The sequence below is a fragment of the Pan paniscus genome, chromosome 20, assembly GCF_029289425.2.
Source record: "Pan paniscus chromosome 20, NHGRI_mPanPan1-v2.0_pri, whole genome shotgun sequence".
NCBI lineage: Eukaryota > Metazoa > Chordata > Mammalia > Primates > Hominidae > Pan > Pan paniscus.
In genome coordinates, this window is record NC_073269.2 from 40,960,114 (window position 1) to 40,976,383 (window position 16,270).

At 44.4% G+C, this 16,270-nt stretch overlaps 1 protein-coding gene across 1 annotated transcript; it reads right to left on the reverse strand.

Annotated features, from left to right (window-relative positions):
• Positions 1 to 885: 885 nt before the first annotated feature.
• On the reverse strand, positions 886 to 14,682 carry ZNF792 (zinc finger protein 792). Its single transcript, XM_003816119.5, has 4 exons — positions 14,543 to 14,682; positions 11,793 to 11,919; positions 11,162 to 11,284; positions 886 to 10,498 (listed from the first exon to the last, which is right to left on the reverse strand). The coding sequence occupies exons 1-4, from the start codon at positions 14,573 to 14,575 to the stop codon at positions 8,883 to 8,885; spliced, it is 1,899 nt and encodes a 632-aa protein (XP_003816167.2). The 5' UTR covers positions 14,576 to 14,682; the 3' UTR covers positions 886 to 8,882.
• Positions 14,683 to 16,270: the final 1,588 nt, after the last annotated feature.

The following is a 16,270-nucleotide window of genomic DNA, read 5'->3' on the forward strand; positions in this document are numbered from 1 at the left end:
ACAATGGCGTGCTATTGCACATATCTTCCCAACTCCATATTCAGAGACATCATGTTGTAGCTTGAAATTGGCCAAGACAGAAGTATTTACACCTAGGGTATTGGTAAACACTACAAACCAGAACTTGATCTGTTGTTTTATTGACCAGGTAGACTTAAGAAAGCAGAGAATATGTTAATAATTCAGATTAAACTTAAAAGTGTTTCATGTCTCTAGTTTCCCATTGTAAACAGCACAAAATTTTGAGGAAATATTCTTCCAATATTCAAAATTACCCTACAAAACAAATAAGTCACTGGCATTATTAATAAATGACTGCAGTTCCAAAAAATTTCTTTACTATTTCAATATCAACTAATATTTACTTTTAAAATAGGCAAGAGATATCGGTAGACATTTTACCATAGAAGTTATATGGGTGGCAAATAAAAACATGATTTAAAATATGCTCAAAATCATGAGAAATGCAAGTTAAAACTACAGTAAGATACTATTACTCCATCCCTAGTAGCATTATAAACATTAAAAACACAGATCATAGCAATGGTTGGTGATTATGTGACAAAACTGGAACTCTTGCTCACAATCAGGGAGGCAGGGGATGTAAAATGGTATAATAACTTTAGAACACAATTTGGCAGTTTCTTAAAATGTAAAATATTCACCTACCCTGCAACAAAGGCATTGCACTTTTAGATAATAACACAAGAGAAGAGAAAGAATATTCCCACACAAAGACCTACACACTAATGATTACAGTAGCTCAATTTGTAACAGACAAAAACCAACATGCAGCTAATAGAAGAAAAGGTGAGAGTTCCGGAGGAAAGAGAGAAACAAGGAGGAAGAGGGACTATTTTTAAGAAATGGCCAAAACTACCCAAATTTGATGAAAGACTTTTTTTTTTATTTTAACACACTATACAGATGTAAAAAGACATAAATCTAAACACCCAAGAAGCTCAATGAGCTCCAAGAAGGATGAATTCAAAGAGACTCACGCTGAGGCACATTATAATCAAACTGTCAAAAGACAGAGACATAAAGAGAATACTGAAAGCAGCAAAAAAGAAGTGACTCATTACATTCAAGGGATACTCACTAAGATTATCAGATTTCTCATCAGAAACCTTAGAGGGCAGAAGACAGAAGGCAGAAGGCAGAAGGCAGTGGGCTGACATGTTCAAAGTGCTAAAAGAAAAGAACTGACAACCAAGACTCCTAAATCTGGCAAAACTATCCACCAAAACTGAGGGAGAAATGAAGACATTCCCAATTGAGGGAATGTGTTACCAAGAGAACTGCTGTGCAAAAATGCTAAAGGGAGTCCTTCCAGTTGAAATGAAAGGACACTGGACAGTAACTCAGTGCCGTGAGAAGAAATAAGGATCTCTAGTAAAGGCAAATACCTGGGAAAATTTTAAAGTTCATATTATTGTAACTTTGGTTTGTACTCCACTTTTTGTTTTTTACGTGATTTAAGAGACGAATGTGTTAAAAAATTATTAATCTATGTTTTTGGACACACAATGTATAAAGAGGTAATTTTGTGACATTACTATCTACAAGTGTTGGGGATGGAGTTGTATAAGATCAGAGTTTTTCTGTGTTATTAATGGTAAGCTGGTAAAAGTTCAAATCAGAGTATTACAAATCTAGGATGTGAAATGTAATCTCCATGGTAACCACAAAGAAAATAGTTATGGAATATACACAAAATGAAACAAGAATGAAATTAAAATGTTTCACATTTGAAAAATCAAACACATAAAAAGAGAGTAATATAGGAAATAAGGGACAAAAAAGCTAAAATCACATAGAAAATAAATAGCAGAATGACAGAAGTCCCTCCTTATCAGTAATTACTTTAAATATAACTGGATTAAATCCTCAGAGCAAAACACAGGAACTGGCAAAATGAGTTAAAAAACAAACAACAACAACAACAAAAAAACACCAATAATCCAACTATATGCTGTCTACAAAGTTTCACTTTAGATCCAAAGACAGAAATAGATTGAAAGTAAAAGAATGGAAAAAGATATTCCATGCAAATAGTAACCAAAAGAAAGCAGGGATGGACATACTGGTATCAAACAAAATAGACCTTAAATCAAAATGTGGTTCCATGAGACAAAGAGAGACATTACATATTAAGAAAAGATCCAAGACAGCAAGGACATATAACAATTATAAGCATTTATATACCTAATAACAGACTATCAAAATATACGAAGCAAAAATACACAGAATTAACAGAAGAAATAGACAGTTCTACAACAATAGTTAGAGACTTCAATAACCCATTCTCAATAATAAATAAAACAATCAGAAGACCAATAAGGAAATAGAGGACTTGAACAATACAATAAGCCAATTAGATCTAACAGAAAATATATAGAATACACGATAACAATAGAATACACTTGCACATGGGATATTCTCCAAAATAGACCATGTCAGGCCATAAATTAAGGATCAATAGATTTTAAAAGATATATATCATAAAAAATATCTTCCCTGATCACAAGAGGTTAGGAAAACTTGAAAATTCACAAATTTGCAGAGAGCAAATGACACTCTTAAATAATCATTATATCAAAGAAATCACAAAGGAAATTATAAAATAGAGATGAAAGAAAAGGAAAACAATATACAAAAACTTGTAGGATACAACAAAAGCAGTGCCTAAGTAGGAAATTTATAGCTATAAAGATTATATTAAAACAGAAGAAAGATCTCAAATCAAAAATCTAACTTTACAACTTAAAAAAACTTAAGAAAAACTTTATAACTTAAGAAACTTAAGAACAACCGGCCAGGCGCAGTGGCTCATGCCTGTAATCCCAGCACTTTGGAAGGCCAAAGCGGGCCGATCATGAGGTCAGGAGTTCGAGACCAGCCTGACCAACTTGGTGAAACCCTGTCTCTACTAAAGATACAAAAATTAGCCAGGTGTGGTGGTGCACACCTGTAATCCCAGCTACTCAGGAGGCTGAGGCAGGAGAATTGCTTGAACCTGGGAGGCAGAGGTTGCAGTGAGCTAAGATCGTGCCACTGCACTCCAGCCTGGCAACAGAGCAAGGCTCTGTCTCAAAAAAAACAAAAAAAACCCCCAAAAACAAAGAAAACACTAAGCCAAAAATTTAGCAGGAGGAAGGAAATAATAAAGATTAGAGCAGAGATAACTAGAGAATATAAAAGCAATAGAGAAAATCAACAAAATCAAAAGTTGGTTGTTAGAAAGGATTAACAAAATTGACAAAATTTTAGTTAGAAATGACAAAAAAAAGAAGATTCAAATTAATAAAATTAGAAATTAAAATGAAGACACTATGATAGAGTCTATATAAATAAAAAAAATTACAAGAGAGCTATGAACAATTGTATGCCAACAAATTGGTTGACCTAGAATGGATATATTCTGTGAGACACAAAATCTACCAAGACTGAATCATGAAAAACTAAAAGGCTGAGTACCATGGCTCATGCCAGTGATCCTAGCACTTTGGGAGACTCAGGCAGGAGAATGCTTAAGCCTAAGAGTTTGAGACTGGCCTGGGCAACATAGAGAGACCCTGTCTCTATAAAAATAAAAATCAGCTGGATATGATGGTGCATGCCTGTAGTCCCAGCTACTCAGGAAGCTGAAATAGGAGGATTGCTGAGCCCAGCAGGTTGAGGCTGCAGTAAGCCATGATCATGCCACTGCACTCCAGCCTGGGTGACAAAGCGAGACTCTTTCTCTCTCTTTCTCACTCTCTCTCAATGATGAAGAAGAAGAGAAAGAGGAAGGAGAGGAAGAGGAAGAAGAAGAAGAAGAGGAAGAAGAAAAAGAAAAGAAAAAAGAAAAATTTGAATAGGCCTATCAACAGTAAACATAGAGAATCAAAAACCTCTCAACAAGAACAACACAAAAGCCCTGACCTGACAGCTTATCTGGTGAATACTACTATACACTTAAAGAACTAACACCAATCCTTCTTAAACTTTTCCAAAAAACTGAAGGATAAAACACTTCCTAACTCATTTTATGAAGCAGAATTGCCCTTATGCCAAAGCCAGCCAAACATAAGAGAACTACAAACCAATATCCCTTATGAACACTGATGCCAAAATCCTCAATCAAATATTAGCAAGCCAAATTAAGCAGCATGTTAAAAGGATTATATACCATGTCCAAGTGGGATTTATTCCTAGAATGCAAGGATGGTTCAATGCATGAAAAACAATCAATATACTATTCCATATTAACAGAATAAAGGAAAAAACCAATCATCTCTTTTGATGCAGAAAAAGCATTTGACAAAAATTCAATACCATTTCATGTTAAAAAAAACTCAAAAAATGAAATAAAAGGAAACTATGTCAATGTAATAAAAGCCATATATAAAAACCCATAGCTAACATCATTCTCAATGGTGAAAAACCAAAAGCTTTCTGATCAGGAACAAGGCAAAGATGTCCTCTTTCTCTGTTTCTGTTCAACATGGTACTGGAAGTCCTAGCCAGAGTAATTATGGAAGAAAAGAAGTAAAAGGCAGCCAAATTGGAAAGGAAGAAGTGAAATTATTTCTGATCCCAGGTGATATTATATGTAGATAATTCTAAAGTTTTCACACACACACACACAAAAAGACTTAAAATTAATAAATGAATTCAGCAAACTAACAGGATAAAAAAAATCAACACAGAAAAATGACTTACATTTCCATACACTAACAATGAACAATCTGAAAAGGAAATCATGAAAACAGTTCCATTTACATTAGCATCAAAAGTAATAGAATGCTTAGGAATTAACCAAGGAGGTGAAAACTTATACAATGAAAACTACAAAACACTCCTGAAAGAAAGCAAAGACATAAATAATGGAATGAAATTCCATATTCACAGATTGGGTAACTTAATATTATTAAGATGTCAATACCACCCAAAGTGATCAATAGATTTAATGGAATCCCTACTAAAATCCCAATATTATCTTGTGCAGAAATATAAAGATCCATTCTAAAATTAATATGGAATCTCAAGGGATCCTGAACAGCTAAAAGAATATTGAAAAAGAACAAAGTTGAAGGTCTCACACTTCCTAATTTTAAAACTTACTACAAAGCTACAGTAATTAAAACAGCATGAAACTGGTGTAAGGACAGACATACACACCAACAGAATTAAAATGGAGCTCAGAAGTAAACCCTCACATATATGCTCAAATGATTTTTGACAGGGGTGCCAAGACCAACCAATGGGGAAAAGACAGTCTTTTGAACAAATGGTGTTAGGAAAATGGGATATCCACATGCAAAACAGTGAAGCTGGACCCTTACCTAACACCATACACAAAAATTAACTCCAAAAAGTGACTCAAAATGAATCAAAGACCTAGATGTAAGAGCTAAAACTATAAAAACTCTTAGAGACATAGGTGGCAATGGTTCCTTATATATGACACCAAAGGCAAAGACACCAAAAGAAAAGATAGACAAATTGAACCTCATGAAAATTTAAAATTTTCTGATCAACGGACACTATGAACAGAGTAAAACGGTCCACAGAATGGGAGAAAATATCTGATAAAGGATTAGTACCCAGAATATACAGAAAAGTTGTAAAACTCAACAACAAACAACCCAATTCAAAAATGGAAATAAGAAGCCGGGCGCAGTGGCTCATGCCTGTAATCCCAGCATTTTGGGAGGCGGAGGCGGGCAGATCACGAGGTCAGGAGATCAAGACCATCCTGGCTAACATGGTGAAACCCCATCTCTACTAAAAATACAAAAAATTAGCTGGGCGTGGTGGCAGGCGCCTGTAGTCCCAGATACTCGGGAGGCTGAGGCAGGAGGATGGCGTGAACCCGGGAGGCGGAGCTTTCAGTGAGCCGAGATCACGCCACTGCACTCCAGCCTGGGCGACAGAGCGAGACTCCATCTCAGAAAAAAAAAAAAAAATGGAGATAAGGAGGGGTGAGTGAAAAAAAAATGGAGAAAATACTTGAATAGAAATTTCCCCAAAGATATACAAATGGCCAGTAAGCACATGAAATGATACTTAAAGTCACAAATCATTAGGGAAAGCATATCAAATGAGATACTACTTCACGCCCATTAGAATGGCTACCACCAAAAAAAAAAACAAAAACAAGTGCTGGTGAGGATGTAGGAAAACAAATTTTTTTTTTTTTTTTTTGAGAGGGAGTCTCACTCTGCTGCCCAGGCTGGAGTGCAGTGGCGTGATCTCGGCTCACTGCAAGCTCCGCCTCCTGGGTTCACGCCATTCTCCTGCCTCAGCCTCCCAAGTAGCTGGGACTACAGGCGCCTGCCACCACGCCCAGCTAATTTTTTGTATTTTTAGTAGAGATGGGGTTTCACCATGTTAGCCAGGATGGTCTCGATCTCCTGACCTCGTGATCCACCCGCCTCGGCCTCCCAAAGTGCTGGGATTACAGGCATGAGCCACCACACCCGGCTCTGAAAAATTTTAAACTTTGTTTATTGTTGGTAAGAATGTGAAAGGATGCAGTTCTGTGGAAAACAGTGTATGTCAGGTCCTCAAAAAACTAAAAATAGATTTACTATATCATCTAGTAATTCTACTTCTGAGCATATACCCAAAAGAGTTGAAAGTAGGGTCTTGAATAGATATTTGTAGTGCACTCAGGTTCAGAGCAGCATTATTCAAAATAGGCAAAAGGTGGAGGCACCCCAAGTATCCATTGACACATGATAGATAAGCAAAATGCAGCACATACAAGGAAATACTAATCAGCCCTAAAAAGGAAATTCTGACATATGCTCCAACATTGATGAACCTTGAGAATATTATGCTAAGTGTGAAATAAGCTAGCTACAAAAAGACAAATACTTATTATTCTACTTATATGAGGTACCTAGAGTGGTCAAATTCATACAGACAGGAAGTAGAATGGTGGTTTTGAGGGGCTGGGGAAGGGAAAATGGGAAGTTATTGCTTGACAGGTACAGAATTTCAGTTTTGCAAGATTGAAGAGTTCTGGAGACGAATGGTGGTGATGGTTACATAACAATACGAATCTACTTAATGCCATTGAAGTATACACTAAAAATGGTTAGGATAGTAAATTTCATGTTAAGTATATTTCATCAGATTTTTTTAACATTTTTAAATAAACCATAAAAAACTATGGTGCACTCACCCAGTATAGCACTACTCAGTAGTAAAAGGAATGAACTATATATACACACAGCATGGATGATTCTCAAGATAATTATGCTGCATGAAAGAAACCAGACCAAAAGAGAGTATAAATACTTTATGATTCCAATTGTGTTAATTCTAGAAAAGGCAAACAAATCTAAAGTAAAAAATGTAAATCAATGGTTTCCTAGGGAAGGCAAGGAGGGAATGTAAAGGGGCATGAGGTAGCTTTGCAGGTGATGGATACGTTCATTATCATGATTATGGTATTGGTTCCCTGAGTGTACATAATATGTGTACAAAACTTACCAAATATGAATAATTATTGCATGACAATCACATATCAACAAAGCATTAAAAGAAACTGTTGCACATAAAAATCCAACTTCCTACTCATTTTAGAAAATCCGATTTGGCAACCCTATATTGACTCTGTCATCTCTTTCTTCTTGCCTTGGGAGCAAAGAATGGCTGGCTACGTCATAGATACTACAGTCCCTATAGTATAGGATCTGCTTTTTCTCAGTCCCTATTTTCCTGCCAGCACAGCACTGGCCTTGAGATGCACAGCACGGAGATGGTAATCCACAAAACCAAAACCTTTAGATTATTTGCTCTGCCAGTAAACATTAGTCATAGGACAGAGGTCTGAGGTCCTGAGAATTTCTGCAAACCCTGAATCCTGCACAGCCACATTCAAGGGAGCATTCACGGATGCACATTTAGCACAGTTCCATTTCTGCTGGTTTGCTATAATCTTGCCTACTCCCTATTAATCACATCCAGTGTTTCTGTACAAATTATGGTCCCAGCTGGGCCTGGTATGTCTTACAGTTAAGAGATACCTGCCTAATGCTGAACTTCAGGGCATATGGCTCCTTGGCAGGTGCTAAACAGCATCTGCTTTACAGTGTTGGGGAATATGGGGCACCCCCTGGGAATAAGGGACCCAATTCATGCTGTTCCCACATGCACTGGAGGTTGTCACAACTGCCCCCTCCTCGGGATAAAAATTCACGCCATTCAGACCACAATATTATACCCATAAATTCCTACAATTTTTCCTAGGAGGCCTTGGTGGCAATGCAAATGAGGTCAAATCTGGATTGACAGTTGTTTCTCTGCCATCCTCCTGTCCCCTCCAAGATAATCTGGAGACCCCTTCAGTTTGGTAGATCTTAACTCTGTTCTTGAACCACCCCACACAGTGATCAGAACATGGAAGACTAAAGGCGGCTTTATCATAAGGCCATTATCATCACATGAACCAGGGCAATAAATAGGAGATAAGTTGTTGTGTAGGGTAACATGAAGGCTGGACAAATCCTTCACAGGCATAACATGAGACCAACAATGTCCCAGAAAAAGGGAAACCTTCTCTAGAACAAGCTGTTGGCAAAACCCTGCTCAGGTCTTCACAGCCAAAAGCTGGTCATGTCCATGGCTAAACCAGCCATACATGGCGGGAATGACATCTTCCCAAGGCTTCAGACTACTCCTAATTCCCTTTAGGGATTGGAAAGAGAGAGGAGAGGTCTGCCTTCCCTGAGCACAGTGGAGTGGTGGACACACTCTTTGGAGAGCTGCAGTGTGTGGTGCTGACATGGCTTCTATCACAACCCCAGCAGTGAAAAAATGCTGATAAAATCCACAGTAAGAGAATGTAACTTGTCTCCAGAAAGCTTCCAACACAGCTAGCATTCCTAGGGAACCTCCCCAGGGTGGGTACTTGGATGAACAAGTTTCAACTTGTAGTTGACAGCGCCCTGATAAGGTCTGTTCTCAGAGCTTCTCTCTGGTGTGTGCTGTGAACAGGGAAGGAGCACATTCTCCATGCTCCTTTCTCTGGTGTGAATCTTCTGATGCCGAATGAGGGTAGGCCTTTGGTTGAAGGCTTTCCCACATTCGCTGCATTCGTAAGGCCTATCTGGTTTGTGAACTTTCAGGTGCTGCCTCAGATTGGACCTCTGCCTGAAGGTTTTCCCACATTCGCTGCACTCATAAGGCCGCTCGCCGGTGTGAAGTCTCCGGTGGTTATTGAGGCTGGAGCTTTGGTTAAAGAATTTCCCACATTCACTGCACTGGTAAGGCCGTTCACCAGTGTGAAGTCTCCGATGGCTATTGAGGCTGGAGCTCTGGCTAAATAACTTCCCACATTCATTGCATTCATAAGGCCGCTCACCAGTGTGAACTCGCTGATGTTTCATGAGGTCAGAGCTTCGGCTGAAGGCTTTCCCACACTCACCACACCCGTGAGGCCGCTCGCCAGTGTGAACTATCTGATGTTGAATGAGGCTGGCAATGTGGCTGAAGAATTTCCCACATTCGTTACACTTGTAAGGTCTTTCTCCAGTGTGAACTCTCCAATGTTTAATTAGGCTGGAGTTGCAGTTGAAAGATTTCCCACATTCACTGCACTCATGGGCACTTCTGCCCGTATGAACCCTCTTATGATGAATGAGGTTGGAACGCTGGCTGAAGAACTTCCCACAGTCGCTGCACTCGTATGGCTTTTCACCAGTGTGAACCCTCTTATGCTGAATGAGGTTGGAGCTTCGGCTGAAGAATTTCCCACAGTCACCGCACACGTGAGGGCTTTCACCGGTGTGAACCCTGCGATGTTTAACAAGGCTGGAGTGCTGGCTGAAGAATTTTCCACATTCACAGCACTCATACGGTTTTCCTCTATTGTGAACTTTCTGGTGTTGAGTGAGGTCAGCAGCATAAGTGAAGAAGATTCCACATTTGCTGCATTCATAAGGCCTTTCTCTGCTGTGGATTCTCTGGTGCTGAACAAGAGTGGATTTGTTATTGAAGGCATCCCCAGATTCACAGCACTTGTTATGCCTTAGTGCAATGTGAAAATCCACCACACCTTCGGTGGCCTCGTGTGGCTCCCCATCGCTGGGAGTGACCTCACACTGCAGAAACCCTGCTGTGGCCACAAAGTCCTTCCCACCTTCCCTGCAGGTGGAAAGCTGATCTGATGTGTGGTCTCTGCAGGTCTTTACAGGGGAAGCCTGGCCCTCCTCCCTTCTGATAGGGTTGTGTACGTTCTGCTGCACCTGTTTCTGGGGAAGGTTTGCACTGAACTCAGAGCCTTTCACATATGCCTCACACACAAATGGTTTCTGCCTGGGATGTGTTGTCTGGTGTTCAGCCAAATGCAAAATGTCTTTCAAACGTAGGCCACATATGTCACAGGGGCAGGTCTTCTGGGGGCACAGAGTTGCCTTGGGACTCCTGTCCTGTGCCACTCCTTCTACAGAAACATTATGCTCAGAAGGTAAGTCCTTGCCCTCTGTTCCACAGCAAAAATCTGAAAGCAGAGAAATGCTGGTGAAGTTCGTATAAACTTTAATAGAAGGAAAGAGCCCCATCACCTATGCTTGACTGACCCAAGAATAAGCCCATGGGATTGCTGGCAACACAAGAAGGCTCAGGTTAGGGTAAGGAATAATCTGCTCCGCCATTCTGTGCCTGGCCAGGTCACAAAATACAGGAAGCCTTATCAGGACCAGGGACACAAGGGTGGGGGACAGTATTGGGCAGAGAGGCAGGGTCTCCCACTCACTTCTCTTTAAAGGCCTTTTGGCAGGGCCTGGGCTGCTGGTAACCTGTGAGGGCTATGCAGTGAGAGCATCTAGACCCAGCAAAACCTGCAACTGAGTAGCTGGTGTTCAAGCACATCAAGGAAAAGCACGTATCTCACAACACATTAAGTGTAGGCCAGTGTTGGAAAGTGCCGCAGAGGAAGCTGAAAGAGAGAAACGGAGGCCAGAAAAGTGGGGCACAGCCAAGGGGCCCAACTCAGAATAGTAATGACAAGTAGATAATGTGTCAAGCACGGGGAAGGAAAAGCAGAGACGTGGTCTGGCTACTGGCATTGATATCAAATGATGATGAATAGGAGAGAAGATGCTGGTATGATGTAAACACAGTGGTGATGTCACATCCTCCCCTAGCTCCCATCGCTGCTTACCAGAGCCAGGCCTGCCATAAGCCCCTCTGGCCATGGCTGAAGTCATATCCACACTGTCAGGCACCCAGGGCTCTTTCCCCATCTCCAACTGGGAAACGATGTGGGACCTGAAAGATATAAGTCCTAAGGGAAAGACAGAGTGGGTCAGTGGCCAGCACCTGCCCAGTTGAACTGCCCCATGATAGACTACAGGACAGGAAACTCCGTATGACACAGGGACATTGGCTGGTCACGGCAAGCAGTAACCACATCAGTGATTGGAATTCCTGGCAGTCAGGCTTAGGAAATATTAGCAAGAGGAAAGGCACAGAATCTAAACCACAGAACCATCAGATCTGGATAATCACCCAGGAGGGAATGGCCGAGTCAGAGGTAGTCACGCAGCTAACCGCAAGACCCCTCATGCCTGGAGCTTCCCTGCAAGGCTTCAGGCAGCAGGTGTGGGGGCCGCTCAGGGAGAGGAGGGAACAATGCACATAGCTCAGCCCCAGAAGCCACAACACACATATGAGGGAAGTGGGGATGGAAGCAGTGCCAGCGGTCTGGCTGTGGGAAGGAAAGAGCTGTTTCTTGGGCAAAGGGGACAGGCAGAGAGGAGCTCGGGACACCGGGGTAGGGGTGACAGCCTTACCCAGCGAGGCTATAAGTGCAAAGTTTTCCAGCATCACATCGCAGTACAGGAGTCTCTGAGCCTCATCGAGAAGCACCCACTCCTCCTGGGAGAAGTAAATGGTCACGTCCTCAAAGGTCACGCAGCCCTGCCATGATGGGGACAGTTCGTTCCATGATCAGTCTCTGTCCTTGGGACTCCCTATCCATCCCCTGCTCACTCTCCTCCCCAGCTCCACAGCTCCAGGAGGTAGCAGGCCCTGGTTCTGTGGGCGCCTCATGTGACCACTGTGTCAGCCCACAGCAGCAACAGGCACCCTCTAAGCTCTGGGCCTGAAGTCCAGGGCCCAGCTCCCTCTTCTGCCAGCCTCTTCCCCTAGTGTCACCAATGTCATGCTTCTCAGATACAAATGTGGGCTTCTCCTTTAAACCCCAGTCCAGAGCCCTGGGGTGAACAGCTCACACTCCCTCCCACGTGTGTTTCACTCTTTGGACTGCACCACCCTCACAGCTCCAGACCTTCACCACGGCCTCCCATTGCCACTGCTACCTTCTCCCCATCCTGGCCCCTATCCTAGCCATCTCCATGGGCTCCCACGTGTCACTCTGCACATGGCATCCAGAGAGTGCCTGGCAAACACAAGCACCATCCCAGCGTGCCCCAGACCTTTGATGGCCTCCACTGCCAAGGGCAACACCCAGGTAAGGGGGAGAGGGAGCGCTCCACCCTTGCCTTGGAGCCCCCTAGCTCCCCTGGCCTGGCTTCAACCTAAGCCACCCACGGCACACATGGATGTCACATACGCTTGGCCTTCTTTGTTGCACATTCTGACCCTGTCATCACTCACACTCATTAAAAAAAAAAAAAAAAAAAAGCCAACCCCTCTGGCCATCCTAACCCCCACCCACCTAAGCCCAGCAACTCTGCCAACTGACTCCTCTTGCCTCAAGCTAATTCCCCAGCCTGAGGACAAACCCCATCAAGGGTCACCACAGAAGCCTGGTGAGAACATAGGTGAGTGTGTAAGCACCAGCACAGGCCTCACTGCAATATTACCTCCTCTACTGCTAAGCCTCAGCATCCATCTCATTCATGTCTACACTCTTTGGGATGATCTGGCCACCTGCCAGACCCTCTGATACACCCACATAGCCCCTCCATCACCACCATGACCACTACTGTTCCTCACCTGTCTTTATGATGCCAAACAAGCCACAGTCCCCAAGCAAGAACCCTGCTCTCAGTTTTCCAGCCCCACTTTCCTCTTTTTTTTAACATCATTCTCACCATGACCTGAAGTTTCACCTCCTAAATCTCACACACAACTATATTCCCGTCCACACACCAGATGTCACATTTTGGATGTTTCTAACTGTTGAAATAAACAAAGACCAATGAAATGAGAAAAGCCAAGGCTACTTACTCAAAGCTCACTATAGCAAGAGAGACTCAATGCAAGCCGGGAGTGGGAGAGTTTTATAGCAAAAGAAAAGGAAGGCTTCAGGCGTGCCCTGGTTGGAGGCTCCTGTTCGTAGGTGGGTGAACTAGAAGTGGGCATCCTATGTGATTGGTTAGGGTGCGTATCTGCCTTTCTCTGGTTGTTCTTAAATCAGAAGCAGGAGCAAAAATGAGGAAAGCTGTCTGTTATTAATCAAACCCTGGCCATTTGGGACTGCTCATTACAGAAGTTATTGTTTTAACTTCCTGGATTGTCAGTCCAGATAGCAATCTGGCTTCCTGTGGGTCTGACAGACAGCAGGCTGGCTTCCTGCTGTATGGGTTGTTTATTGTAGATAAGGGGGTTGGTTTCCTGGGCAGGTTCTGGGGCAGAGTTCTATTTGTATACATGATCTGGCCATTGTTCGAATGAATATCCAGTCTCTCATTACCTTAACAACTCCCTCAGAACACCCGAACTGTGTGTTCAGCAGCCCACTCTTCAACTCCATTTGGGGGTCTCTGGGACATCACAGGCTCAACTTGGCCAAAACCTAACTTCTACTGCTTCCATGGAAAATTCCTCCTACAACCAACTTCTCAGTTCATAAAGCTGGATTCATCAAACCAAAAACCATGGATTCTTCCCTCCTCTTTCTCACCCTCCACATGGGAAAATTTGGTCAGCTTGACTTAAAAGACATCAAGTTCCCAATCACTTCCTCTACCTCCAGTCCTCACTCTGGTCCGGCCAGCCGCAGCACTGGCCTGGGCTATTCCATTAGGCTACTCCTTGGCATCCCTGCTTGCGGCTCACTCCATATTCAGTTCTCCACTGTGCATCCACAGGGAGCCTGTTAAGACCTGAGTCACAGCATCTTCCTCCTCTGCCCTAAACCTTCCATGGCTCCCAACACCCTCAGAACAGAGGCCCAGCTCTGCCTTTCTGAGCTGTCTTCAGCCCACCTGCTCTCTGGTTCCAGCAGACATAATATTAATAACACTGACCTGGGTGGGGTTCCTTGAACACTCCCAACTCAGTCTCCACACCGTGCCCCACCCCACCCCCAAGCTTTTGCGCATGCTGGTTCCTGTGCCTACAAAGCCCTTTCTCCCTCCATCCCATTACATTTCAGCAACGGAAGCCACTTTATATAAACCCTGCCCTGATTCAGGATCCTAGCTGGGAGCGACTCCCTTCCAGGGTCCCCTGACTCAAAAGCAAGGAAATGGGAAAGGCGAAAGTCCTAGAACAAAGCCATCTTTTGCGTCTCAACACCGAGAACAGAAGCGTGGGGGGCCGACAGCGAAGGGCCTAACGTCCAAGCACTCACCTGCGCGGGGTCCCGCAGCGCCGCCGCCGCCATCGGAGTCTGTGGTCAGAGCAGGGCCCCACGGTGCGGGCGACCACGGGGCGGGGGTAGGGGGTCTCGCAGGCTGAGGCTACCACCCACCTGGCCGTGCCCCAGACGAGGTGTGACCCCGGGCTGAGGGTCGCACTCCTAGCCTCAGTCTCCCCCGTGCAAAATGCGCAAGGGGCTCGGGGCGCAGGCTCCGGGGGCGCCGAGAGCGCGCAGCGCCGCTGGGTACCCCCGTTGCAAGAGGTCACGGCTGGTGCAAAGGTGCGGAGGGGGTCCCGGCCTCACTGTCCCCCTTGCGGTCCGGGAAAGCCGGCGCGGCAGCTTCACGGGCGCAGCCCCACCCGTCCCGCCCCCAACTCGGGGTCCCCAGCTCCTGGGGACTCAGCCTCCCCGCCGGGAAATGACCTGCGAGGCTGCAGTGCAGGAAGTTCCGGCCCCCACCGTGGCGGCCGGGAGAGTCGCCCTCTCCCGTACTGTCATTGGCCTGGCGCCAGCCGCTGGTGCACAGGCAGGGCCTGGGGATCGCGAGTTTCTGCCCAGCCTCTCGTCAGGCTGAGGGTCCAGGACGGGAAGGAGAGCGGATCTCGTCGGGTCTCCACCGCCGCCGCCTGCAGCCCTCGGGCCTTCCCCTTAAAGGGGCCGCTCCCGAGCCTGCGGCCGCCCGCGCTAAACCCCGCCCACCCTCCGAGGTCCAGGAGGAGAGGCCCAGTGCTCTTCCTGCGCGTGTGGGCATCGGCCAGCAGCTTCACCCCTAAGGGACCTAAATTCACACTGGAAAATGGGGATAGTACCCAATGGGCGGGGTCTTTGCGTTGTAATATTAAATGTCGCTCTGATTCAGGGCTTCTCAAACCAGCAACATCAGCATCACCTGGGGACTGGCTGAAAATGCAGGTTCTGGGGCAACAACTTAAATCTAAGGACTCAGAAATTCTGGGGATGGGATTCAGCCTTCTCTACTTTTTGGGGAGGGGGAGGGGGGGATGGGTCTCGTTCTGTTGTCCAGGCTGGAGTGCAGTGGCCTGATCATAGCTCACTGCAGCCTCCATCTCGGGCTCAAGCTATCCTCCTGCCTCAGCCTACCAGGTAGATGGGATACAGGCGTGCACCATCATACACAGCTAATTTTAAAATTTTTTGTAGAGACTGGATCTCCCTGTGTTGCCTAGGCTGGTCTCAAACTCCTGAGCTCAAGTGATCCTCTCACCTCGGCCTCCCAAAGTGTTGGGAATTGCAGGAGTGAGCCACGGTGCCAGGCCTCCTTCTCTGTTTTAACAAGCCCTCTGGGGACTCCAATGCTGGCTCCAACTTTACAGCAGGGACTCTCATTGAAATCCAGTAAATAAAATGGGAAAAATAACACTACATTGTTGCAGGAAGTCAGGGACCCCGAATGGAGGGACCTGCTGAAGCCGTGACAGAAGAACATTAATTGTGAAGATTTCATGGACATTTATTAGTTCCCCAGATTAATACTTTTATAATTTCTTATGCCTGTCTTTACTGCAATCTCTGAACATAAATTGTGAAGATTTCATGGACATGTATCGCTTCCCCAATCAATACTCTTGTGATTTCCTATGCCTGACTTTACTTTAATCTCTTAATCCTGTCGTCTTCGTAAGCTGAGGATGTATGTCACCTCAGGAACCTGTGATGATTGCGTTAACTGCACAAATTGTTTGTAGGGCATGTGTGTTT

Excerpts from the sequence above, each read along its gene's own strand:
- ZNF792 (XM_003816119.5), bottom strand. The coding sequence starts at position 14,575 with ATGGCGGCGGCGGCGCTGCGGGACCCCGCGCAG. Across the intron at positions 11,920-14,542 it reads CGCTGCGGGACCCCGCGCAG|GGCTGCGTGACCTTTGAGGA; the intron begins GTGAGTGCTTGG and ends CCATCATGGCAG. Across the intron at positions 11,285-11,792 it reads TGCACTTATAGCCTCGCTGG|GACTTATATCTTTCAGGTCC; the intron begins GTAAGGCTGTCA and ends TCTTTCCCTTAG.